General features: G+C 46.3%; 1 protein-coding gene across 1 annotated transcript; it reads right to left on the bottom strand.

Annotated features, from left to right (window-relative positions):
- Positions 1-5568: 5568 nt before the first annotated feature.
- On the bottom strand, positions 5569-20472 carry LOC118365774 (SH3 and cysteine-rich domain-containing protein 2-like). The gene is made up of 10 exons (XM_052490844.1): positions 20121-20472; positions 17844-17938; positions 16398-16488; positions 15217-15335; positions 14526-14595; positions 14293-14381; positions 14050-14138; positions 11611-11662; positions 10468-10605; positions 5569-10269 (listed from the first exon to the last, which is right to left on the bottom strand). Exons 1-10 carry the CDS (start codon positions 20434-20436, stop codon positions 10171-10173), a joined length of 1158 nt encoding a protein of 385 aa, XP_052346804.1. The 5' UTR covers positions 20437-20472; the 3' UTR covers positions 5569-10170.
- Between the last annotated feature and the right edge of the window lie 7367 nt (positions 20473-27839).

Below are 27839 nucleotides of genomic sequence, written 5' to 3'. Positions count from 1 at the left end.
TTCTGTGAGCTCTCAATGAGTCGTCGAGCCACGGAGCGGGAGGGGAGGACCGAGCCGGCCTGGAAGATAAGGGACATAGAGAATCAAAGGATGCAGAAAGGGAGGAGAGGAGGGTTGAGGAGGCAGAATCAGGAGATAGGTTGGAGAAGGTTTGAGCAGAGGGAAGAGATGATAGGATGGAAGAGGAGAGAGTAGCGGGGGAGAGAGAGCGAAGGTTGGGACGGCGCGATACCATCCGAGTAGGGGCAGTGTGGGAAGTGTTGGATGAGAGCGAGAGGGAAAAGGATACAAGGTAGTGGTCGGAGACTTGGAGGGGAGTTGCAATGAGGTTAGTGGAAGAACAGCATCTAGTAAAGATGAGGTCGAGCGTATTGCCTGCCTTGTGAGTAGGGGGAAGGTGAGAGGGTGAGGTCAAAAGAGGAGAGGAGTGGAAAGAAGGAGGCAGAGAGGAATGAGTCAAAGGTAGACGTGGGGAGGTTAAAGTCGCCCAGAACTGTGAGAGGTGAGCCGTCCTCAGGAAAGGAGCTTATCAAGACATCAAGCTCATTGATGAACTCTCCGAGGGCATAATTAGCTAATTGAGTCCAGGCAACTGAGAACTTTGTTCAGCCAATGGGTTTTAGTGTTTTAGCAATTGAGAAAAACTGTAACTATCAGTCGTTCCCAGTCAGCAGTGATGAATCACAGGACGAGAGGGGGAAGGGAAGAAGAGAGAGAGAGAGAGAGAGAGAGAGAGAGAGAGAGAGAGGAAGGGAGAGAGAAGGAGACTGATGTGAAGGAGAGAAACAGACATTGAGAGAGAAGAGAGAGAGTGAGGGTTGATATGAGTGAGAGTGTGTGTGAGTGTCTGTTTGTACGAGACCAGGGGCACAACTTTCACTGGGGAACGGGGGGGGACACATTCCAAAATTGCTTTTGCACCCCCCCCCCACACAGTTTTAGAATTGGAATGTGATACAAAACGAGTCAATTGTGTGCTAAGGACCGTGCGGACGCCGCCTCCAAGCGGACAGAGGCTGTTTGGAGTGTTTATCCGACTAACCCTAAAAATATATATATGTCCCCCCCACTTCTAAAACCAAAGTTGCCCCCCTGTACGAGACCTTGTGGGAGGGATTGAATGACATCAGTATCAGAGACAGGCAGACAGAGAGAGACGGAAAATAGAGGAGAGAGGTGGAATTGTTTAACTACAAGTTTCTGTCCAGTTGTCCCCCACAGAAGAGTAGCAGAGTTCATCAGTTGGAGGAGGACACAGAGGGCCTTGACTCACAACAGATGGGCAGCAGGCGTCACAGTGAAGTGTTTAGAGAAGCTGGTGAGCCAACGATGATGAATTACTACCGTAGTGGTGGCTCTTCTGGGTCAGGACAGAAACTTACACTGAGTGTATTAAAGGAAAACTTTAATTATATTTTGGTATTCGTTTCATTAGTCCATTGTTGACATAGTCCCAAAATGTTTTGCTTGTCAGCAGTCAAGTTTTCAAAATATGCAACTTTCAAAATACAGAAATCAACCCCATATGATGCATTTTGGGGATGATTTCTGTATTTATATATTTTTTGTATTTTAACCCCTTTTTCTCCTCAATTTCGTGATATCCAATTGTGATCCCATTAGAATCTTGTCTCATCGCTGCAACTCCTCAACAGGATCGGGAGAGGCGAAGGTCAAGTCATGCGTTCTCCAAAACATGACTCACCAAACCAGGCTTCATTTTGAAAGTTACATATCTTGAAAACTTGATTGCTGACAAGCCAAACAGTTTGGACTAATGAAACAAATGCCAAAATATCAGTTTGGGGTGGAATTTTCCTTCAAGAACAACTGCTCTTTCCATGACATACACTGACCAGGTGAATCCAGGTGAAAGCTATGGTCTCTCCCTCCCCTCCCGGAGGGACCACGCCCCAGGACTACCTGGCCTGATGACTCCTTGCGGTCGTGCTGCTCCAGTTTCAACTATTCTGCCTGCGGCTATGGAACCCTGACCTCTTCACCGGACGTACTACCTTGTCCCGGACCCGCGCTCTTTCCGACTCTCTCCCTCTAACGCACCTGTTTTCTCAAACTCTTGAATGATCGGCTATGAAAAGCCAACAGACATTTACTCCTCAGGTGCTGACCTGTTGCACCCTCTACAACCACTGTGATTATTATTATTTTACCCTGCTGGTCATCTATGAACGTTTGAACATCTTGGCCATGTACCATCTCCACCCGGCACAGCCAGAAGAGGACTGGCCACCCCTCAGAGCCTGGTTCTTCTCTAGGTTTCTTCCTAGGTTCCTGCCTTTCTAGGGAGTTTTTCCTATCCACTGTATTGCTTGCTGTTTGGGGTTTTAGGCTGGGTTTATAAAGCCCTTTTTCTACTGATGTAAAAAAAGGGCTTTATAAATACATTTGATTGATTGATTATTAATGTCACTTGTTAAATCCACTTCAATCAGTGTAGATGAATGGGAGGAGACAGGTTAAAGAAGGATTTTTAAGCTTGAGACATGGATTGTGTATGTGTGTCAGAGGCTGAATGGGCAAGACAAAAGATTTAAGTGCCTTTGAAGGGGGTATGGTAGTAGGTTTCTCACGCTCAACAATTTCCTGTGTGTATCAAGAATGGTCCACCACCCAAAGGACATCCAGCCAACTTGACACAACTGTGGGAAGCAGTGGAATTAACATGGCCCAGCATCCCTCTGGAAGGCTTTCCACACCTTGTAGAGTCCACACCCCAATGAATTGAGACTGTTCTGAGGCAAAAAAAAAAAAAAAAAATCTTAATGTTTTAAAAAACTCAGTGTATGTTTTCACCTTAGGTGTAGTAAACTATCTTGGCCTTAAGATCAGGCTTTGCACAGGGCAGCAAACTTTCTTCAGAAAGCCTTCCAATGCAGCCTTCTATCTACCTTAGTAGGGTTCCCAGGCTAGCTTTGCCCTATCACGCTCACAGAAAACCAGAAGATCAATTGGTACAGCGGACAGCCTGTTTATTCCCCTCGGGAGACGTGTCCTGCATACATGCCATTCGTTCATTTTGGTTTGTAAGTTATGAACAAACATGAACCCATCAGGACTCCCAAAAACCAGGGGATGTTCGACGGTCAATGACATAACATAGAGCTTGTGATTCATTTATTTTCACTCGTTCACACTTTATTTGGATTGTCTGGAATCTCATACTATCAACAAACTATCTGTTGATAAGCAACTGCTTGCTAAGGTTACGGTTAGAATGAAGGTTAGGATAAAGGTGAAGGTTAGGATAAAGGTGAAGGTTAGGGTTAGTTGAAATGTTACTGATAGTCTGCAGAGCATCTACAGATGGACAATCCAAATAAAGTGTTACCTTTCACTCTGATATGGAGCTTCCTCTGGCACCTCTCTCCCTCAGTCCCCCCCCCACCCCACACTCTCTTCCTCTATCTATCTCTTTACCTCCGCTTCTCTCTCTCTGGCTTGTCAGAGCTCTTCCTTTCAGCAGCCTCGTTGTAAACTAGGAAACGACATCACAACCCCTTACGATTTGTGTTCCTTGCATAAGCATCAAAATATTTAGTCCCTATATTTGCATTTGTGACTGACTGTGTGTGGGTGGGTGCCATTAAGTACTGTTTCACTCAGAATGCCTCCCTCCATGCTCTGCTGCTTATACACCAATTAGACAGATGATGGTTACTACAGGCAGACAAGAGGACACCAAAATACCCCTGCTGCTGTAACACACCTCTGCCAGCAAGGGTGCCCACACCACACATTCACACACACAGGCATACACACATACTGCGCGCACACACACACACCCTCTCTCTCTAATGTAACAGTGTGGAGGCTGAGAGAATAGGAGAAAACACACACACTCATTCTAAGGCACACACACTAGAGAAAGGCCAGATTGCAGTCATTGGTAGTTATAAAAGTAGGACCCATTTCAGTAAAGCGTTTGTTATCCCTATACTTAAACAAGGATTCTGGAATACCATTGTCTTTTCCAAACCTACTGGATTTCTGCACACTATCCTACCCTGCAAAATGAAGTGTAGAGGTTCTTTCACAAAAGAAAGAGGTGTGTTGGAGGAGAATACAATGCATGAAATGTTGTACTTGACTTTCCCTTGTGAAAAATGCATCAAAACATTTAACAACGTCCATTTATTATAATCCACATAATAAATCACATTTCCTGTTGCTGCAGGATTATTTTCCTGCTGTAGCGAACTGTCTCAAATTAAGGTCCGACGTCTGTAGAGCGGAAGTGAGTGAGAACGACTGAGTGAGAGCGAAGAGAGAGCAAAGAGGACATGGTGCTGGTATCACAGAGTAACGTGGCTAGATGAGGGAGAATGAGAGCAGAGGCAGTTACTCACACAACACCAGAGTTTCATTCAAGGTTAAAGAGTTTTTACTTTTTATTATTGAGGCATGTGTTCTTCCAGTGATATTAACTAAGGCTATATCCCGCACACACACACACTAAAACATACACTTACTGTGCAGAGCCTTGTTTCCCAGAGCCTTCATCTTGACAGATCAGATCGTTAGAACATTCTAGACGATGTGTCTTTCGTAGCCAAGGTGTTTTCCCAGAGCCTTCGTTAGTAACGTGGCTCTTAAAAACCTTTTGCAGACCACTCGTGCCCAAAGTGCCCTTCTGCGTCACGTTATTCACAGATCTCCTGCTAAACATCTGGATTCTATCTGTCTGACTGTGACTGCTGATAACTTCAAAACGAAGTTGACTACAAATACAAAGTTACCAAAGTATTTGTTACAAACAAATCAAGGATACAATTGTGTTTCAAATGAAAAGCGAGATGACTGCTTTAAAAGACATAGGTTACATGGCCATGTAACCTATTTCAATCATACTGAAATGCATTTAATGTTCATTCAATTCAGTTCTATTTTGCTACTATCTGTATTTTTTTGCCTCAATGTGTTTCATGATGTGTGACAACACTTGTGCAGTGATTGGCCCACTCTGTGATTTAGTGCATTATTATTGGGGAAGCATAATAAGCCGCATCAATAGCTTATTTGCAGCCATAATATCTCATAGGAAGTGATCCATCGTCAGGATTGTGGGATAATTCTAATTATAATGTTAAGGTAAGATTTGAATGGAGAAAGCTGATTTGAGAGTGCTGTTTTTCTTTTGATCCAATCAGTATCGACACATGGTCTAATGACGCGAGCGGTATGCCTCTCTACATGCTTGTTTGGGAAACACTCTTAAAAGGTGACTGCACTTCCTAATTTTGCCTTGTTCTGGATTTGGTTCATTATCAAATGCTAGCGGCCATGACTGAATTCAAACGTGAGTTGGTTTTGGGGTGTGGTTTAATGTGGGTGTCTTGTGTGTTCGCAGGTGGGAATAGTGAGCCAAATTATTTAGCATTATTTATTATCAGCTTCAGCTAATCGGGGAAAGAATGGTTTGACTTTGGACAGCCTATCTCTGGGGATAGTTAGGGATATCAATAAATTACACAATGTAAATGGGACAATATTTTCATGTTGCATATTCTTTTTTTTGTCTCAGTAGCTCTTGCATGCAGTCAAATTTGTCTACATACTCATCTCATATGTATATACTGTACTCGATACCATCTACTGTATGCTGCTCTGTACCATCACTCATTCATATATCCTTATGTACATATTCTTTATCCCCTTACACTGTGTATAAGACAGTAGTTTTGGAATTGTTAGTTAGATTACTTGTTGGTTATCACTGCATTGTCGGAACTAGAAGCACAAGCATTTCGCTACACTCGCATTAACATCTGCTAACCATGTGTATGTGACAAATACAATTTGATTTGATTACCTAGTGGCCTCATGAGTGGAATGTTATTCATATTTTTCATAATTTCACAATAAATCAACATTATTTTGAAAAAACTTCTGAAAATCTTGTTTCTATGTCAAAAAGTTTTGTTACATTTCAGTATTCTGTGATGTATATAACGTGTAATATTGGGATGCAAACTCAAAATTGAATACATTTTAAACTCTATATCTGACAAGGTAAAGGCATCTTCTTATTTTTAAGCCCATAACCATGTGTGTGAGGTGTATACTTTGTTTCTAAGCAGATGTGTTTAAGACGACCAAGAAACACTCTGTGTGACCCTGATTTAGCCCACTGCAGTAAAAGGTTAAATGCTTGCAATATTTGTATATTAATTTTTACAATTGGTTTGAGTTTTTTTAAGTCATTGAATTTTGGAGCTATTCAAGTTTTAAAATATTGTCCCAAAATTGTAATTTACTGATGGTCCCTAACTTGCCCCATAGGGATAATTGACTGTCAAACCAAATTGACCATGGGCATTATGATCGGGTCGTGTGCAGCGTCACAGATGATTACTTGTGTGCTGCTATCTATGGGCAGGATATAAAAATACAAATAAAACACGAAAAACTGTTCCTGTACCCTTCATTCCGTGACATACCATTTATGACCAACATTTCAGAGGCAGTAGCTCTTTAAAAAGTTGGTCAAATCGTCGCAATGCTTAAGTTACATCGCAACTGGGAAACGAGGCCAGGGCCTGTACACAGAAATGCTACACGAAGAGCGACTCAAACAGGGTCCACAAAGGGTGACAGGCTCTTAAGTCTACATGAACACACCGATAATGTACATTTTGTGTGAAAATTCGGTAGCGAATAAGCTAACAAACAATTAAATCCAGTTATACACCCAGTGACTATACTGTGGTCCTGTTAGCTCCTGGTCTGGGACTGTGAGGACCAGAGAAGTCCTTGGAACACATGGACCCAATGGAAGGAAAATACAATATTCATCACAGTCTGTGAAACATCATCCATCCACATACACAGAGGATATAGACCCAAAGATGATCATATTATCATGCACAATGTGAGGAACAAAACATGAAATAATGGGTGCGTTCGTAAGTTCGCTCTGCCCATCTACACTGATTTCAGAGCACTCTCGTCTGAGTGTGCCAGAGTATAACTGATGAATTTACGAACACGCAACACCCGTTGAATATGGCCGGCGTCAGTAAACGTCGGCAAAGAAAGCGTAATTAAATTGTTGCCGGCAGAACAGTTACAGTCTCCAACACTCTGGATAACATGAAAACACCCTAACTAGCTCTGCTAGAGCGAGTAAACTGGTCAGAGTGAGGTGTTCTCTCATTTGTGTCTGTAAGTAGCTAGCAAGTTAGCCAGTTAGCTTGGGTGCTTGACTGTCGTTGTGGGGTCTGAACGCTCGGATCAAACCTCCTCCTCGGCCGGAGCGTCCAGCGTGAGCTCTGAACGCTCCGAGAGCGTTTACCAACGGACAATCTGACAACAATCTGAATTTACGAACGCCCAGAGCGCACTCTGGCACTCCAGATTGAATTTACGAACGCCCAGAGCGCACTCTGGCACTCCAGATTGAATTTACGAACGCACCCAATATGTTCATCATCGTACTTCTTTTACACTTCCGATGACTTACTGTATATACTGCATTCTTATACTACAGGAAGAGGGAGGGGACATGTTGGAGGGGACATGTTATTGGCCGTTAATGCCAACAGTGTGACCGCTACATGCTGCAACTCAGCAAGTAGATAGATATCTGTCTAAATCACTAAATGATCAGTACATTATGGAAACGTTGAAATCCAACCCATTATCCTATCATTAAACATGCTTACATCTAAATGTACAATACAACAGTCCAGCCACCCTTCCCACTAGCAGCAAAAATGCCCAATAGTGTCAGAGACAGAGGGAAAGCGAGTGGGGAATGGAGAGAGAGAGAGATGGACTGACATTTGATCAATGTTGAATTGGTCATCCATAGACAAAGAAAGCTGCATACAGACACATCCCTCCATATCCCTCGCTCCCTGTCCCTCCATATCCCTCGCTCCCTGTCCCTCAGACCAGCGGGACCATGTCCGGTTGTCACACAAGGTCTGTTCATGTGGTTTTCCAGCCGACTGGCTCTTGGCTGTTGTTTGTTTACCAGCGGTGAACCAAACAGATGAGTCAAAAGACACAAACACTTCCCAAGTCTTCCACGGCCCGTCTGCTAAATTGGCCAGAAAATTGAAACAAATTTAGAGCAGTTTAAAAAAAAATGTCTTGTTGCTCCATTTGTTTCTTCTTCTTTTTTTAAAATAAACAATATCTCTATTCATAGATGTTTTCTAGTCTAGGCTATTCAAACACTACTGAGGGAGAGAACAAAAAACACTGAAGTATTTATGTAAGTATTCACCGCCCCAATCTAATGTCGTCTCTTGTATTTTTCATAAATAGGACATAGAAAAACACATTCTCTGAAGTGTGCGACTGATTGACCTGTACAATAGAATGACGTGGCTTACATCCATGACCTTCTGGAACCCGCCAAGTGCGAGGTCCAATGTCAGTGAGTCAGGATCTGAGAGAGTGTGTGTCGAAATAGACCTAGTTTGTCCTGTCCTCTGCTGGCTGTCTGGTCGGTCTGAGCAGGGTGTACTCTGCCCAGTGTCACCCACCCACCTGCCCGTCCATCCGTCCTTGCAGAGCAGTTAAGTTCTGTGCCAGTCTAAATTAAGCTGAAGTCAAATCCCCGCCAAGGGACCAATGTGATAGCTGAGAAAGATGGAAGAGGGAAGGAGAGATAGAGAGAGACCGAGAGCGACAGAGAGACCGAGAGCGACAGAGAGAGAGAGAGACCGAGAGCGACAGAGAGAGACCGAGAGCGACAGAGAGAGAGAGAGACCGAGAGCGACAGAGAGAGAGAGAGAGACCGAGAGCGACAGAGAGAGAGAGAGAGAGACCGAGAGCGACAGAGAGAGAGAGTGACAGAGAGAGAGCGACAGAGAGGCCAAGAGAGAGAGAGAGAGAGGCCGAGAGAGAGAGAGAGGCCGAGAGAGAGACAGAGAGAGAGAGACAGAGAGCGACAGAGAGAGAGCGACAGAGAGATAGAGGCCGAGAGAGAGAGGCCAAGAGCGACAGAGAGAGAGAGAGAGAGAGAGAGAGAGAGAGCGACAGAGAGAGAGAAGGTGGACCAAAGGAACAGGGGGGAGAGAACGCGAGCACCGAAACCTACAACCATCGGCGGTATCTTGAACATCTCACTGACACCGACATTGAAACAAGTGCATCCTTCAGCATGCAATTATCTCCTTCACGGTCACCTCTTTAATGAATTACTGTGATCATAGTGGGCGTCCATCTGTGATGCTGCCATCAGGAGTGTGACACTTGTTCTAGTTCATCAGAGAAGGAACAAATGTTTTCTTCCATGCAGTGACCAGGAACATTACCCCCACACACACACAACACAAGTACATCCTCCTGATTAAGGCAACGTATACTAATACTAGGTTCTGTTTGCTCTGGCAGAACTCGGCTAGGTGTCCGCGCACGACTGTGCTCTCGTACTCCCTTAAAGGACCTTCATTTGAAAACACTACAGTTGACCATTGACAGACGAAAGGGCGTAGACGTCGGCTACTGAACTTCAACTTGCCCCAATAAAAAATGTTGTGTGAGCGGACAAAAAAAAAAAACCTGCCAAACACCAAAACGAACAAAAACGTCACACATTTGAGTCATTACATATGCGCGAAACATAACGCGCCACGTTTTGACTGTATAGTGTGCGACGGCCTTAATCCTGCATTCTTCAGCCTCGTGATATCCAGCCAGAGGACAGTGAAAAAGAACTGGTCAAATCACAAATCTCCTTCCATCCCGAGGGAAGTTACTGGAGTCCACAGCAGCCAGTCCTTCAGTCCTAAAACTCTTACCCCTGTGGTGTGGACTACAGACCAACCCAGTTCACTAATAGACTAAGGTACATTACAGCAGGAAAACATGGGGTACTGGGGTCTTAGATAGTCCTCCACAACACCTAGGCCAACCCACTGTGGAAGGGAAGCCAACCCTTTCAAGTCTGGGTTGTCAGCTACATGAGGGTGGAGGAGACAAGGTCAGCAAGGATAAAGCTGAGGCATCCTCCACATCACCTGGAATTCACAAGCTGAACTATCACGGCTCCCCACTCATTTAAGTAGGGTGGTGGGCCTCACGATGGTGGTGTTGGAGGACCCCCGGACTGGCTGGTCCTCCTCAGGGGTGTGTGGGGAGGTTACAGGGTGCTGGTAAGAGAGAGAGAGAGACGGGGGGCTGGTGTTGAGACAGAGTTTAGATCTCCTCAATGGATTTAGCAGGGACCAGTCCTCTCTTCTTCCCACTGCTCAGCTTCAGGAAACCCTCACCGTCCTCACTCTTCCCCACACAGATCTGACAGAGATAGGGAGAGAGAGAGGGAGAGAGATAGGGAGAGAGATAGGGAGAGGGAGATATATATATATAGAGAGAGAGAGACAAGGGTGTTTAGGGAGGTTCAAATAGAAAGGCAGTGGAAGCAGACAAGAAATAGATAGTTTTGGCACAACTACAGGGCAAAGGAAGAAAGACGAGACAAAATGAATGTCTCACCTGATCCTCCTTCACTGGCATGTGGCCCATCCCTCGGCTGGCCGGGACAGGCTGGGTGACCCTCCACACCCTCTCCCCTGGGCGCACCCTCTGAACGAAGTTAGCAGGGAAGAAGCCCACCTTGTCTCCACTCTTACCCTGCCACACAGATGACACGTAAAGTAAATGTGACATATATTCAAATAAATACTCATTAAAAAGCTATTTCGGGTCGCAACGCTAGTTTAATTCATTATGTTTCTCTCTTAAAGTGATTTTTTTCTCTAATTCTCTCTTTCTTTCTCTCTCTCGGAGGACCTGAGCCCTAGGACCATGCCCCAGGACTACCTGACATGATGACTCCTTGCTGTCCCCAGTCCACCTGGCCGTGCTGCTGCTCCAGTTTCAACTGTTCTGCCTTATTATTATTCGACCATGCTGGTCATTTATGAACATTTGAACATCTTGGCCATGTTCTGTTATAATCTCTACCCTGCACAGCCAGAAGAGGACTGGCCACCCCACATATGCTCTCTCTAATTCTCTCTTTCTTTCTCTCTCTCTGAGGACCTGAGCCCTAGGACCATGCCCCAGGACTACCTGACATGATGACTCCTTGCTGTCCCCAGTCTTCCTGACCGTGCTGCTGCTCTAGTTTCAACTGTTCTGCCTCATTATTATACGACCATGCTGGTCATTTATGAACATTTGAACATCTTGGCCATGTTCTGTTATAATCTCCACCCGGCACAGCCAGAAAAGGACTGGCTACCCCACATAGCCTGGTTCCTCTCTAGGTTTCTTCCTAGGTTTTGGCCTTTCTAGGGAGTTGTTCTTAGCCACCGTGCTTCTACACCTGCATTGCTTGGGGTTTGGGGTTTTAGGCTGGGTTCCTGTACAGCACTTTGAGATATCAGCTGATGTACGAAGGGCTATATAAATACATTTGATTTGATTTTCTGAGGAAATTATGTTTCTATTTCTGACTGCCTGGATGTTTAGGAGAGGCAAACAATATGTCAGGTGATATAGTTCATACTCACACGCCTAACTAACACACACACACACACACACACACACACACACACACACACACACACACACACACACACACACACACACACACACACACATTTACAGTGGTGTAGATTATTCATTGCCCACCTTCCACCACTCTTCATTAGAATCATCAGTGACCAGCACCCGATCACCAGGCCTGGGAGAGAGAAAGAAAGACAGAGAGGAAGATAAGTGAAGAGAACCATACAGGGAGAGTGTGTCCATGATTTCAAACCAACGTGACCAGAGTATAAGGACTGTAGACTGAGTGAGTACTGTACTCTGCGGTGTATCTTTGCACACAGCATGCTACCCTCACATGACTCAGAGGTGACAGCTGGTTGAGGTTAAGCGCGTCGGCCCATAAACCCGAAAAGTCGTTGGTACGATTCCCCGCGCCGACTAGGTGAAAAATCTGTTGTTGTGCCCTTGATCAAGGCACTTAACCCTAACTCCTGTGGATAAGAGTGTCTGCTAAATTAATAAAATGTAGGTAAGGAACAGGTGACTTTGATTCCTACACAGAATAATGACGTTGAAAAGAGCAACATGTCATTGGATGTTTAACTGACGTAATAGCACCAATCAGTGTCACGCACGGTGACTCTTGTCTTTCTCCCGCTCTGTTTCTCTCACTCACAGACGCACACACCCACGTATGTATGCATGCAATTTACACATACACAATAACTCACAACTCACAGACTCCACCCCCCTAAAGGAAACACACGCACACATGCATGTACAGCATAGATCTGGCACAACGACCATATATGCGCGCAACAGACAATTATGGATGAAGGCTGAAAATATGAAAATAAAACAAGCGCTTAAAGAAAAAACATTATTAAGGTGATTTCTTTTTTTTTGCGGAGCGAACAGCTGACTGGAGACGGGGCGGCCGGGCAGTGGTGCGGTTATCTGCGGTAACATGGACTCTTAACAACGCAATGAGACTTTGTTTCTCCTTGCCGAAGCAAGCAAGGTGTTGTAGCAAACGAGTCTTCAGTTGCCTAGGCTGTTTGATACTGTGACAAAAGAACTTCCATGGCGATGTAGATGTTGACTGACGTGGCTCATGTGATGTAATGCATTTTTTGTAATGTCAGTTGAGTTGAATCAACAAATCACAGCACAGATTGACGGGTACTTCCTGCTTTTACTTCCACCCATTATGCACCCATTGACTTGAATGGGGACGCCCACTCTATTAATTATATTTCTATGGCAGCACATGCAGCCAGGAGCAGAGGAAAGGAGAAAATGTGTATATCTATTTTTCCCCAGAACAGTTATTACGGTGACCGCGGTCATTTGGCTGGCCAATTACCATCACCCAAAATTCCATGACGTCACAGCTCACAAGCACACAGCACTTAAAAACACGAATCAGACTCATGTACACAGACGATCTAGTATCCACTGTCCTATATACAGAGCTAGTGTACTGTACTGTCCTATATACACAGAGCTACTGTACCGTCCCCATTACACAAATTCTCTCTATGGAGTCCCTTGGGTGTCTGCTCTCCCTGCTGCCCTATTTGATCGTCCTGGCCTGTCACACACACACATACACACACCCATGAGACACCAGGTGGCTGTGAGCCATCCCCATGGCGATGCACCTCTTTATTACCTGCACCCACAGCTCTCTTCTCTCCCTAACACACATCCTGACCTTTATACTCTTCTATCTTTCCTTCCTCCTCCTCTTCCTCTCACTCCCTTCTACCCTCTCTCTGTTCTGCTGGCATTGTTTGCTTCTCTTTTGTCTCTCCCTTCCCCCCCAGCCCCCTTGTTTTCTCCTCTCCCTCTGTGTCTGTTTCAAGCTGTTCTCTCCATCTAGTCCCTCCATATTCCTCCTCATACTTTCATCTCTCATTCATTTTCAGTCTTTATCACTCAGCCCCTCCCTAAAGCTGACTGTGTGTATTTTCTGGGCGGTAAATTGTCGTTGTGTTTGATATTTAGCAGGCTGCACCTCCTTTTTTTTCTCCCCAATTTCGTGGTATCCAATTGGTAGTTACAGTCTTGTCTCATCGCTGCAACTCCCACACGGACTCGGGAGAGGCGAAGGTCGAGAGCCATGCGTCCTCCGAAACGCAACCCAACCTAGCCGCACTGCTTCTTGACACAACGCACATCCAAGCCGGAAGCCAGCCGCACCAATGTGTCGGAGGAAACACCGTTCACATCTGGCGACCTGGTCAGCACCCACTGTGCCCGGCCCGACAAAGCAGTCGCTAGTGCGCGATGAGACAAGGATATCCCTGCCAGCCCTGGGCCAATTGTGCGCCGCCCCATGGGCCTCCCGGTCGCGGCCGGCTGCGACAGGGCCTGGGCTCGAACCCAGAATCTCTGGTGGCACCACCGCGCAACCCGGGAGGCCCCATGCTGCACCTCCTAAAGGGTTCCTTCACATTGTCCCTTCTACAGATGACGTTTGAAGGATGTTTGAATCTCGAAGAAATGACAGCTGGGACGGACACACATAGAGGCACACAACAAACCCACACAAACAGACCCCATTCCACCCCTCACTCTAGTCCGAGGTCGTTGTGCTCCTGAGGCAGGAACTTGAAGAGCGCTACATACGTGTGGATGGAGTGAACCTCAATACGCCTGGGAACCTGGATGGACACAGACAGGGAGAAGGAATACAGACGGAAAAACGTTTTAGTTAAATATAGTGTCTCTGAACATAAGGTCAGCTAGCAGGAAAAGGACTGTGTGTGTGTGTGTGTGTGTGTGTGTGTGTGTGTGTGTGTGTGTGTGTGTGTGTACCTTCACGCTGGTTTCCTCTACAGGCTCCTGGAGCTGCTCGCTGCCCCCACCCTCAGGTTCAGCCTTCTCGTTTTCACACGGAGGCAGATCTGACAGACAAGGAGATGGGTCACTCAGCCTGAACGATCAGGTCAGACAGCAAGCAAGGATGTACATACTCAAGATACACACACATAAATACATTAGGGCACACACACGCGGACACACACACACACACACACACGTGTTCTTACCCCCTGTCTCCTGTGGCATCTCCTCCTCCATGCTGTACTGCCTCTGCTCCCCCTCCTCTCCTCCTTCACCCTGAGAAACAGAGAAAATAAATGGAAAAAGAGGGATTCAAGACACAAATCATAGAGGAAGTGAGAGACAGAGTGAGAGAGGACAAACTCGGGACACATCGAGACACTAAATGTGTTTCTGTGGTTTTCTATGTCAAAACTTTTCCCGCCAACCAGTAATCCCAGAAATTCTCCCTCACTTCAACTAGCATTCTTACCTACAATATATCTCTATGACTCAGAGCCTGAGAATCTGCTCTCAGTCAACTTACCTGCTAAAATAAGGGTTCATTTGTATTATTTTTTTAAACAGCCTTCCTGTTGTACAGAAACACAACAGGACAAGATAAATAGGCTCACATGAAGGTGAAAGAACATGTGAAGATTGAATACAGGGTCACATGAAGGTGAAGGAACATGTGAAGATTGAATACAGGGTCACATGAAGGTGAAGGAACATGTGAAGATTGAATACAGGGTCACATGAAGGTGAAGGAACATGTGAAGATTGAATACAGGGTCACATGAAGGTGAAGGAACATGTGAAGATTGAATACAGGGTCACATGAAGGTGAAGACACCATCTATAGAGTCACTAATTAACAGACTGCGGGTCCCCATGGTACAGGTGGAGAGGTCATACCTGGCTGTGCGTGGGTGACTCGGACACGCTCCCAAAACTGGAGCGGCTCATCTGTGCCAGGGACGTCCCATAGCGCAGGGCTGCGTAAATAGGGTCCACCCCACGCCCCCGGCCTGCCCCTGAAAACACACAGATATTTAAACCTTTACAGCGAGACACGCACAGACACGCACACATGCAAGAAGACACAAACACATGTGCGTGCACACACACACACACACACACACACACACACACACACACACACACACACACACACACACACACACACACACACACACACACAAACACACACAAACACAAACACACACAACCTTGTAGAAGCAGCATCACATATCGGGATCATGTATAACTGCCATCATAACTACCATTAAGGGAGGCCCAGCCCAGAGCTCTAAATATAGGTGTAATGACCCAGTCCCAGACAGACAGGGACCTGCTGAAGATCTGACAGAGGGAACCAGTGAAGTCCAAGGCTCTTTACAAGTTTGCACATTGTATTTTCAGGAAGTACATTGTTGTTTCAGAGTTCTGTGAGATGAAAGTCAAGCATTAGTGGTTGAAGCTGTGTTTTCAGAGTTTCAGTCAGAATGAGAATCAGACTGGTTCTCCATTCCATCAATTTAAACCTAGATTTAACCAAACTTAAATAAGCCTAGATTTAACTAAAACTGAACCAGTCATTTCCACGCTCGACAGTCACTGTAATGTCCCGTATTACCTGATGTGTGTGATGACAGGTGATAAACCTAGCTTGCCCTGGCTCAGACCCAAGGTGAGTCCCAAACAGCACCCCATTCCCTTTATAGTGCACTATTTTTGACAAGGCCAAGGGGATATGGTCCCATTTTGGAACACAAGCCCAGAGGTCAAAGCGACAGACCTGGGGTTATGGTGGTGGGAGGGAGGGGGCAGGTTAACGGAACACTTATAGACGGAAGGAGGAAGGAAACAGGGAAGAAGGAAAGGAATGAGAGCTGACCCTTATTCACAAGGATCTATTCTATATGGTGAAGGATATGAATCACGTCCACTTCCTCGCAGGGCTAGGATAGGACACACACAAGCAGATGGACACGTGGAGAATACACACGTCTTCATGCACGACACCCCACACATGGCTGCAGACACACACACACACACACACACACACACACACTTTCTTTACTGAGCATGTTCACCTTGGGTGGGCTGCACCTCCTTGACGACAGCCAGTTGTTCGTTGACCAGCATGGGAGAGCTGAAGTTCCGCTTGAACACCCCGACCCCAGACTAACACACACAGAGGAGGGAGAATAATATGGTTTACATGCATTCATTTTTATAGCCTGTGGTAGTGGGTATTTATTCAGAAAATGTATAGAATTACATTACAGTAATTGAAGTAGACAGAGAGGACGAGATAGGGCGGACTTGGCAGCAACAGTCTGACCAACAGTTGCCAAAAGTCAATACATGAGTATCTTGCGAGAAGTAAGATTGCTAACATCACTGTGTTTTCTCTGGCTTAATTGTAAATCAATTAAACCTACTGCCGGGGTCTCGACACGCGCAACCGTGAGCGCGCACACACATACACATAATGAAACACTCACACAAGCACATAGCCTACCTACACTTTCACAACTGCACACAGAACACAACAAACAATTTCATACTGAATTAGGCACGGGGACCGTTTCAATGAAGATATTGATTTCCATGTGCGCTGACATTGAGATGAGCTATCAGCACTGTTATAATACAGAGGCAGAGTAACAGGGATGAATGGTCTTCCTTTGTTCCTTCCAGAGATATTCTGGCTCATCGTAGATAATCCTATCACTCCCTCCCTCTATCACTCCCTCCCTTATTCTCTCTCTCTATCACTCCCTCCCTTATTATTTATTTATTTATATCTCTCTCTCTCTCTCTCTCTCTCTCTCTCTCTCTCTCTCTCTCTCTCTCTCTCTCTCTCTCTCTCTCTCTCTCTCTCTCTCTCTCTCTCTCTCTCTCTCTCTCTCTCTCTCTCTCTCTCTCTCTCTCTCTCTCTCTCTCTCTCTCTCTCTCTCTCTCTCTCTCTCTCTCTCTCTCTCTCTCTCTCTCTCTCTCTCTCTCTCTCTCTCTCTCTCTCTACGGTATTTTATCTACATCCAACAGCTCCTGAGTTTCCCAGGGAATCTCAAACAGCGTTGTTCAGGGACCTGACTTCCCCTGCCTACCAATGGCATCTATCTGGCGTCCTGGAAGGGATCCAGAGAGATTATGTGTGGTTTGAAACAGATAGGGAATATTTAGACAGAGTTCAGACAGGGGAGCCTCTGCCTTCTACCAGAGGGACCACTCTGACCACTGATTAACGGGCCGGTTTCAACAGCATCAGCAGTATCTATGCACGCACAGCTGTACACAAATACCCACAAACACTGCTGCATACTCACCTCTCATTCCATATGTGTGCCCATATGGTTAGCACTTTTTCACTGCATACATGGACAGGACGTTGAGAAGCACTTATTCAGCCTTGGGGCCAGTACTGCGGTCGGTGTGTCTGTGTGTCTGTGTGTGTGTGTGTGTGTGTGTGTGTGTGTGTGTGTGTGTGTGTGTGTGTGTGTGTCCAGATCTGTAGACCAGGGCAGGGGACATACCTTTCCATTGCAGGGCTGCTGGGACAATTCTGAGGTGCACCACAGGTGAGCACCCATCTTACAGGTTCTACACCGAAGACCCTGTTTAGAGTTACCTACAGACAGATAGAGAGAGAGAGAGAGAGAGAGAGAGAGAGAGAGAGAGAGAGAGAAAGAAGAGGGGTTAAGAGAGAGGAGAGAGGGAGGGGGGAGTGAGAAGAGGGGTTAAGAGAGAGGAGAGATGGGGAGAGAGAGAGAGAGACAGAGAGAGAGAGAGGAGAGGTTAAGAGAGAGGAGAGAGAGAAGGGGGAGAGAGAGGGAGAGAGAGACAGAATGTAGTAATAAATAAGGCATGTGATCAGAGCAGGTTCCTGTTTGATGTAAATCTCATATCGGTCATCCAGAGAGGGTTGATCAAGCTTCTATTGTGCTGCACTGCCTGTTGAGCTAAGCATCATCAACAGTCCCTCTCAAAACATGGAGAGACTGAGGCATTTGGGTTCAATTAGGTTTTTAGTCACACCAATTCTCATCAAGCATTGTCTTAGGAACAAGCCTAGTAAGAGTGGAGACACGTTCTTTGTCCTTTTTCTTGACATAATTAGTTTAGTTTTTCTTTGATATGTTGGAGAGTGACAAGATGGAGGGAGGAGAGACTGGGAGAGAGAAAGGAGAGACTGGGAGAGAGAGGAGAGACTGGGGGAGAGAGAGGAGAAACTGGGAGAGAGAGAGGAGAGAAAGGAGAGACTGGGAGAGAGAAAGGAGAGACTGGGAGAGAGAGGAGAGACAGGGAGAGAGAGGAGAGACTGGGAGAGAGAAAGGAGAGACTGGGAGAGAGAGGAGAGACTGGGAGAGAGAGAGGAGAGACTGGGAGAGAGAAAGGAGAGACTGGGAGAGAGAAAGGAGAGACTGGGAGAGAGAAAGGAGAGACTGGGAGAGAGAAAGGAGAGACTGGGAGAGAGAAAGGAGAGACTGGGAGAGAGAGGACAGTCTGGGAGAGAGAGGAGAAACTGGGACAGAGAAAGGAGAGACTGGGAGAGAGAAAGGAGAGACTGGGAGAGAGAGGAGAGACTGGGAGAGAGAAAGGAGAGCCTGGGAGAGAGAAAGGAGAGACTGGGAGAGAGAGGAGAGAGAGGAGAGACTTGGAGGGAGAGAGGAGAGACTGGGAGAGAGAGGAGAGACTGGGAGAGAGAGAGGAGAGACTGGTAGAGAGAGAGGAGAGACTGGTAGAGAGAGAGGAGAGACTGGAAGAGAGAGAAGAGACGGGAAGAGAGAGGAGAGACGGGAAGAGAGAGGAGAGACTGGAAGAGAGAGGAGAGACGGGAAGAGAGAGGAGAGATGGGAAGAGGGAGCAGAGACGGGAAGAGAGAGGAGAGACGGGAAGAGAGAGGAGAGACGGTAAGAGAGAGGAGAGACGGGAAGAGAGAGCAGAGACGGGAAGAGGGAGGAGAGACGGGAAGAGAGAGGAGAGACGGGAAGAGAGAGGAGAGAGAGAGAGAGAGAGAGAGAGAGAGAGAGAGAGAGAGAGAGAGAGAGAGAGAGAGAGAGAGAGAGAGAGAGAGAGAGAGAGAGAGAGAGAGAGAGAGAGAGAGAGAGAGAGAGAGAGAGAGAGAAAAGAGACTGGGAGCGATGAGGCAGGCTACAGGACAGCTGGTGCGGTGAAGAAAAAAAATGACGAGGTAAGCAAAACACAAGCAAAAACAAAGAGTAAGACATCTTCTGCAATCAATCATGGCGACAGGAAGTAGATTTAGCAAAGAGGAAAAGAGTATGAGAATGTTAAGGGACCTGTACACACATCGCAGCATATCAAACCAAGGGCACGTGAAAACGCTAACTAGACTTGCCCTCAGCTTCTCATTCCAATCAAACCGTATGCTTCATGTCCGAAAACCAAGAGTTCCACGAGAGGAGTCCACCCTTTCTGTGGTACCTCTGCTATTCTCCTGCATAAACTACAATTATAGTCCACCTAATGTTTGCTTCCCTGTTAATAATATTACATTGTTATTGCTACTGAATAGGAATGGAATGATGTGAGCCATTTCAACTATCTATTCCAGTCATTAGCTACCTAGTCAAGTGCTGCCTTTGAAGTCTGTTCACTTAATAGTCAAGTGGATTCTAGTGTAATGGGTAGTGGCTGTGACCTAATAAAGTAAGGACAATGACCAGCTAGAAATACAAGATCAAGTAACCAGGAGAAATGGCTGAATGAAGCCACTAATACTACATAGACACTGAGGCCTAAGCAGGCTGGTAGTGTCGAGAGGCCTGGGAGTAAAGTAGGCACCTTACCCACGATCAGGTGCTTGCAGAGCTGGCAGTGGGTGGGCTTGCGGAACACGTGCTCCTGGAAGCAGTGGGTCACCTGCATCAGGTGGGGTGGGGGCGGGGCCTTGGAAGACAGCGAGGGGGAGGAGCTTAGAGACGGGGAGTGGGAGCAGAGGGAGGGGTTGGGGCTGAGTGACGGAGAGAGGGAGGGTGAGCGTTCACTGGCGAGGGGAGAGCCAGGGGGCGGGGAGGGGGGTGGCGGGTCGGTGATGAAGTCAGGGGGGAGACGGGCGTCACTGTAGGACCTCTGGAAGAAGTTCTCCACACTCTTACTGCGCATCAGGGTCTTAAAGGAGAGGGAGCGCTTCAGACGCTGGAGCTGCAGGGAGGGAGAGAGGAGAGCCTCAGGAGAACATTCACTACAGGTATCAACACATCAGGGTCTTAAAGGAGAGGGAGCGCTTCAGACGCTGGAGCTGCAGGGTGGGAGAGAGGAGAGCCTCAGGAGAACATTCACTACAGGTATCAACACATCAGGGTCTTAAAGGAGAGGGAGCGCTTCAGACGCTGGAGCTGCAGGGAGGGAGAGAGGAGAGCCTCAGGAGAACATTCACTACAGGTATCAACACATCAGGGTCTTAAAGGAGAGGGAGCGCTTCAGACGCTGGAGCTGCAGGGTGGGAGAGAGGAGAGCCTCAGGAGAACATTCACTACAGGTATCAACACATCAGGGTCTTAAAGGAGAGGGAGCGCTTCAGACGCTGGAGCTGCAGGGAGGGAGAGAGGAGAGCCTCAGGAGAACATTCACTACAGGTATCAACACGTCAGGGTCTTAACGGGTACAATAACAGGTTGTTCGTACCAGTTGTTCCCCCGAGACGATGAACAAGCAATTTTCCATTGCCAAGTCGTTTCCATAGTAGTTCCATTAAACACGCAATGGTGACTTACCATTTCATGAAAAAAAACGACAGCACAAAAAGACGTTAGCACTCACATGGAAAATAATCATTTGGGAAATCACATTTAGTTGGGTTTCATTTAAGGTTGCTAGCCGTAACCCACTGGGCATGGACGTCATTTCAAAGTCATTTCAAAGTCATTTTGTTGACTCAACCAGTGTGTGCCCAGTGGGAAAGCTTTACGTGGAGGTTTGGATGTGTGTAAATAACATTTCCCTGGTTCAGAGGGAGAAAGGCTGATGAAAAGGACCGAGACAGATTACCCAGCAGCCTTATCAGCAGCCAATCTCCTGGCTCCTTATCGGATTCAGTACCGTTATCAAATCAAATCAAACTTTATTTGTCACATGCGCCGAATACAACAAGTGTAGACTTTAAGGTGAAATGCTTACAAGCCCTTAACCAACAGTGCAGTTCAAGAAGAGTTAAGAAAATATTTACCAAGTTGACTAAAATAACACAATAAGAATAACAATAATGAGGCTATATACAGGGGGCACCGGTGCCGAGTCAGTGTGCAGGGGTAGAAGTTAGTTGAGGGCCTATTGACGATGTCATCACATCAGCCTACCTCTGGCCCATTGTCAGTGCGAGTGCTGGGCTTAAAATGGTAAATGTACACACATATCACACACACCTACTGTATACATACACATACACACACACACACACACACACACACACACACGATTATACACACAGCATCCTTACCCCACGTATTGTACATGACATGACTATAATCCACTCCTTATCAGCTCTATTGACCGAGCTGTTCCTGCATGACTGATTCATGAACACATGTCAAAGCCATCACTCCTGTATCCTGTCTCTCTGTCTCTCCAACTTGCATTGATTACCTAAATAAATACATGTCCCTCAACTGACTGATGTTCTCCCCAGGCGCAGGTTGACGGTTATTGTTATGAATCTTGCCCTGGTGGCAGAACTGAATATTTTCTGCTAGATGGGCCAGCTGCAAAGTCAAAATGGTCTATTATCTTAAAGATGTATGAAAACAAAAATTGTTTTTTAAAAACTTTAAATTTAAGGTTAGCGTAGCCTAGTGGTTAGAGCGCTGGACTAGTAACCAGAAGGTTGCAAGTTCAAACCCCTGAGCTGACAAGGTACAAATCTGTCATTCTGCCCCTGAACAGGCAGTTAACCCACTGTTCCTAGGCCGTCATTGAAAATAAGAATTTGTTCTTAACTGATCTTGCCTAGTTAAATAAAGGTAAAGTTTAAAAAAATAAGATTAGCGGTGTGGTTAAGTTGAGGGTTAGGTTTAAAACCAGATTTGATGACTTTGACGACTTTGACTGTGCTAGCTAGTGACCACCGCAGAGCTGCTTCTGGGGCAAGATTGATGACAATAAATGCCAACCTGCTCCTCAGGCCAGGGATATTGATGATCATACATCATGTGGAGTTCGGTGTTATGGATGGTGCTGTGGTGAAGTGTCTGTCACAGAGACACCATAGAGGTGAGGAGCTAGCAGAGAGAGGAGGGCGTTGTCCTCTCTGTCGGAAACTAAAAGAACGGACCAGGGTAGGCAGACACACCGTGGATCCACCACAGACACAGCTCCCTGCGCTGTGTGTGTGAATGCACATACGCACACCGGCACACATTTTCTCTCTCTCTCTCTCTCTCTCTCTCTCTCTCTCTCTCTCTCTCTCTCTCTCTCTCTCTCTCTCTCTCTCTCTCTCTCTCTCTCTCTCTCTCTCTCTCTCTCTCTCTCTCTCTCTCTCTCTCTCTCTCTCTCTCTCTCTCTCTCTCTCTCTCTCTCTCTCTCTCTCTCTCTCTCTCTCTCTCTCTCTCTCTCTCTCTCTCTCTCTCTCTCTCTCTCTCTCTCTCTCTCTCTCTCTCTCTCTCTCTCTCTGTGTGTGTGTGTGTGTGTCCGTCTGCTGCTAGCGGAGGCTACGCCTCTGTTTCTCAGGGAATAGGAGATGAAGACAGTTTGTCCAAGAGAGCGTGTGAGTCAGATAGCTGTCCCTGTGTACGTGTTGATGAGCATAGAAGTGTTGTGTGCGTGCACGTGGGTGCCTGTCTGTGTCGAGTGTGTGTTTCTCCCCGTGTCAAATCATTTGATTACAGCTGCTCATCTGAGCCTATGAGGATTGGGAATTGAAGCGGAGAGGCGGTTTGGTTTGACACACCTGTCAGAGTGGCGCTCCCTACGCAGCGACCATGAGTTGCGGTGCAGCGCGTCAGAGGCGTTTGTCCAGAGCATGTTAAGTCAGAGGAAAGAAGCCTGGGCGTCATAGTAACCGAATCTAGATTCTATTTCTATGGTCGGTCGTAGCCTGCCGCCCGCGCTAGAACACACGTCTCAATTAGAGCGCATCTAATCAAGCCTCTGTGCTGATCTTCCCAAATAGCACTCGATTCCCTTTACAGCGCATATGGGCCGTGGTCAAAAGCAGCTCACTACAGATAGAATAGGGTGCCATTTGGGACTCGGCCAGAGAGAAACCCTCGTCAAACTCTATTTTAGTTGAGACGGCCGCAGCTTATCATCTGAAGTAACGTCAACATTAACCTTCAGTACTGCCAGTTGGCTTCATGCATAGTAATCCACAAGGCTCCAGTTCATAATGACTGTTTGTTGTCATTTACATGTGGATTATGTCCTTTGCATACAATACCTTAGGTGACCTAGCAACTGTACAGTCCAACCCTGGCATACGTACAGTGCCTTGCGAAAGTATTCGGCCCCCTTGAACTTTGCGAACTTTTGCCACATTTCAGGCTTCAAACATAAAGATATAAAACTGTATTTTTTTGTGAAGAATCAACAACAAGTGGGACACTTGGATATTTCAAACTTTTTTAACAAATCAAAAACTGAAAAATTGGGCGTGCAAAATTATTCAGCCCCTTTACTTTCAGTGCAGCAAACTCTCTCCAGAAGTTCAGTGAGGATCTCTGAATGATCCAATGTTGACCTAAATGACTAATGATGATAAATACAATCCACCTGTGTGTAATCAAGTCTCTGTATAAATGCACCTGCACTGTGATAGTCTCAGATGTCTGTTAAAAGCGCAGAGAGCATCATGAAGAACAAGGAACACACCAGGCAGGTCCGAGATACTGTTGTGAAGAAGTTTAAAGCCGGATTTTGATACAAAAAGATTTCCCAAGCTTTAAACATCCCAAGGAGCACTGTGCAAGCGATAATATTGAAATGGAAGGAGTATCAGACCACTGCAAATCTACCAAGACCTGGCCGTCCCTCTAAACTTTCAGCTCATACAAGGAGAAGACTGATCAGAGATGCAGCCAAGAGGCCCATGATCACTCTGGATGAACTGCAGAGATCTACAGCTGAGGTGGGAGACTGTCCATAGGACAACAATCAGTCGTATATTGCACAAATCTGGCCTTTATGGAAGAGTGGCAAGAAGAAAGCCATTTCTTAAAGATATCCATAAAAAGTGTTGTTTGCCACAAGCCACCTGGGAGACACACCAAACATGTGGAAGAAGGTGCTCTGGTCAGATGAAACCAAAATTGAACTTTTTGGCAACAATGCAAAACGTTATGTTTGGCGTAAAAGCAACACAGCTCATCACCCTGAACACATCATCCCCACTGTCAAACATGGTGGTGGCAGCATCATGGTTTGGGCCTGCTTTTCTTCAGCAGGGACAGGGAAGATGGTTAAAATTGATGAGAAGATGGATGGAGCCAAATACAGGACCATTCTGGAAGAAAACCTGATGGAGTCTGCAAAAGACCTGAGACTGGGACGGAGATTTGTCTTCCAACAAGACAATGATCCAAAACATAAAGCAAAATCTACAATGGAATGGTTAAAAAATAAACATATCCAGGTGTTAGAATGGCCAAGTCAAAGTCCAGACCTGAATCCAATCGAGAATCTGTGGAAAGAACTGAAAACTGCTGTTCACAAATGCTCTCCATCCAACCTCACTGAGCTCGAGCTGGGAAAAAGGAGGAATGGGAAAAAAATTCAGTCTCTTGATGTGCAAAACTGATAGACATACCCCATGCGACTTACAGCTGTAATCGCAGCGAAAGGTGGCGCTACAAAGTATTCACTTAAGGGGGCTGAATAATTTTGCACACCCAATTCTTCAGTTTTTGATTTGTTAAAAAAGTTTGAAATATCCAATACATTTCGCAAGGCACTGTATGTGTGAACTAGTCGCTTAACTGCCATATTCACTGCCTATCCCCTGCGATTTCGTGATAATACAGCCAGAAAGTCTAGGAGCGTTTACCTAACACCAGCCTCTCCACGCCCTGTGTAGTCACGTGGGTCCTGCGTCAGAGGAAGGGCTGAGAAGAGAAGGGCTACCTCAGAGGAAAAGCTTTCTCTCTCGCTATCTTTTCATTTCTCTCTCTGTCTCTCCCATCCAACCGTTTCCCCCCTCTCTCTCCCTGCCATATATCATGGGCATCCAACCCACCACCTCAAGAAGAATCCCTCTCCCATGTCTAACTGTTCAACTCCCAGGACAAAGCTGTGCTGAGCACCAAACACTGTTGCAGCCCTGGGAGAGACAAAGGGTTGTTTATGGACAGCTCTCAAAATGAAAAACAAGGGAACAAACACACACACGCACACATACACACAAAAACATCCCTTGGGTTTTTCTCTGTCTGGAGATGTAAGAGAAACGATTGGCAGACGATACAGTATAAATAACCTGCTGGGAAACTTCCCTAAGTCTAAATGAATAATGTCGGAAGAGACACCGTCCGCACGCCACCCACACACACACACGCGCAAGCATTCATGCACTCACACACACACACAACACACATTTTCTATTTCTTCTTGCTGCGGTTCACTTGTTAATCGGATGCAAGCAGCACGGGGGGAGGGGGCATTGGGGAATGTTGTGCTGTCTGTCTTTTAGAACATTATCCCAGCGAAGCAAAGGTCTCTGTGAGAACTCTGATCCAAAGCTGCAGTGACTGATGCTTTGTGGTCTTTGAGTAGTTGTTGAATTTATCCCCCTCCAATATTTCTCCTCTCCTCAGAACCAGCCCTTCCTTACCTCTATGACTCATGGGTGTGTTACGTGAAGATATGACACTCACTCACTCATCCCCATTACCCTGGCTGGCGCATAAGCTCAAAGAAGATATGACACTCACTCACTCATCCCCATTATCCTGGCTGGCGCATAAGCTCAAAGAAGATATGACACAAAAAGGTAAATATATGACGCAGCTCATTTCTACTCCAGTATTGGTTTTTTATGTGTACCCAGTTTTACCTGTCTGATATTGGTTGCTAAGGAACGGTATCGGAAAGGCAAATTTCAGCGCAAGCAAACAATCAAGTATAATCTTATTTTACCATCACCCAGCAATCCTCTCCCTGACCGGACCAGATTATTGTTCAGACTGCAGGTTGACTGCAGCAGGTTGACGACTAGAGCAGGTTGACTGAAGCAGGTTGACTGCAGCAGGTTGACTGAAGCAGGTTGACTGCAGCAGGTTGACTGCAGCAGGTTGACGACTAGAGCAGGTTGACTGCAGCAGGTTGACTGCAGCAGGTTGACGACTAGAGCAGGTTGACTGCAGCAGGTTGACTGCAGCAGGTTGACTGCAGCAGGTTGACTGAAGCAGGTTGACTGAAGCAGGTTGACTGCAGCAGGTTGACTGAAGCAGGTTGACTGCAGCAGGTTGACTGAAGCAGGTTGACTGCAGCAGGTTGACTGAAGCAGGTTGACTGCAGCAGGTTGACTGCAGCAGGTTGACGACTAGAGCAGGTTGACTGCAGCAGGTTGACGACTAGAGCAGGTTGACTGCAGCAGGTTGACTGCAGCAGGTTGACTGCAGCAGGTTGACGACTAGAGCAGGTTGACTGCAGCAGGTTGACTGCAGCAGGTTGACGACTAGAGCAGGTTGACTGCAGCAGGTTGACTGAAGCAGGTTGACTGCAGCAGGTTGACTAGCTGGCCCTGGGGACACACAGGTGTCTTCATATTCTTCACTCCCCCCACCACTCTCTGTAGACATCCTCTGACCCAATATCTCCACTGCTGCCTCCACTCTGGGTTACTTCCATAGCTATTGGTTTAGAGTGCACACATTATGTCAATTCAATAGAAAAATCAACCAGGTTTAAGTGCTACGCTAGGTGATCATTCTGCTGCAGTGATCCTGCTAGAAGCACCACAGCAGAGTGGCTCCATCCCTCACCGCTAGATCAGGTCAGGACACTGGTAGAGTTAGATAGATTAGATAGAGAGTAGGTAGGTAGGTAGGTAGGTAGGTAGGTAGGTAGGTAGGTAGGTAGGTAGGTAGGTAGGTAGGTAGGTAGGTAGGTAGGTAGGTAGGTAGGTAGGTAGGTAGGTAGGTAGGTAGGTAGGTTGGTTGGTTGGTTGGTAGGTAGGAACAGTAAGGTATGTACTGTAGGTAGGTAGGTAGGTAGGTAGGTAGGTAGGTAGGTAGGTAGGTAAGTAGGTCAAGAGATAGATAGATAGGATACAAGTCTCTACCAAAATAAAGGAAACACCAACATAAATCGTGTTAATAGGGCATTGGTCCACCACGATGCATATTGGCATGGATTCTACAAGTGTCTGGAACTCTATTGGAGGGATAACAACACAATTCTTCAAAAGAGAAATTCCATCAGTTGATGTTTTGTTGATGGACTCTGTCTCAGGCGCTGCTCCAGAATCTCCCATAAGTGTCCAATTGGGTTGAGATGTGGTGTCTGAGGCGGCCATGGCATATGGTTTACATCGTTTTCATGCTCATTAAACCATTCAGTGACCACAGTAAACCATTCAG

This window comes from Oncorhynchus keta, chromosome 32 (genome assembly GCF_023373465.1).
Source record: "Oncorhynchus keta strain PuntledgeMale-10-30-2019 chromosome 32, Oket_V2, whole genome shotgun sequence".
NCBI classification, from domain to species: Eukaryota; Metazoa; Chordata; class Actinopteri; order Salmoniformes; family Salmonidae; genus Oncorhynchus; species Oncorhynchus keta.
This window is presented reverse-complemented; position numbering and strand designations above follow the sequence as displayed.

Coding starts and splice junctions, on each gene's coding strand:
- LOC118365774 (XM_052490844.1), bottom strand. CDS start 20,436: ATGCGCAGTAAGAGTGTGGAGAACTTCTTCCAGAGGTCCTACAGTGAC. Junction 14,596..15,216: donor AGTCACCCACGCACAGCCAG/GTATGACCTCTC, acceptor TCTGTTTCTCAG/GGTGAAGGAGGAGAGGAGGG. Junction 10,270..10,467: donor TGCCAGTGAAGGAGGATCAG/GTGAGACATTCA, acceptor TATCTCTGTCAG/ATCTGTGTGGGGAAGAGTGA.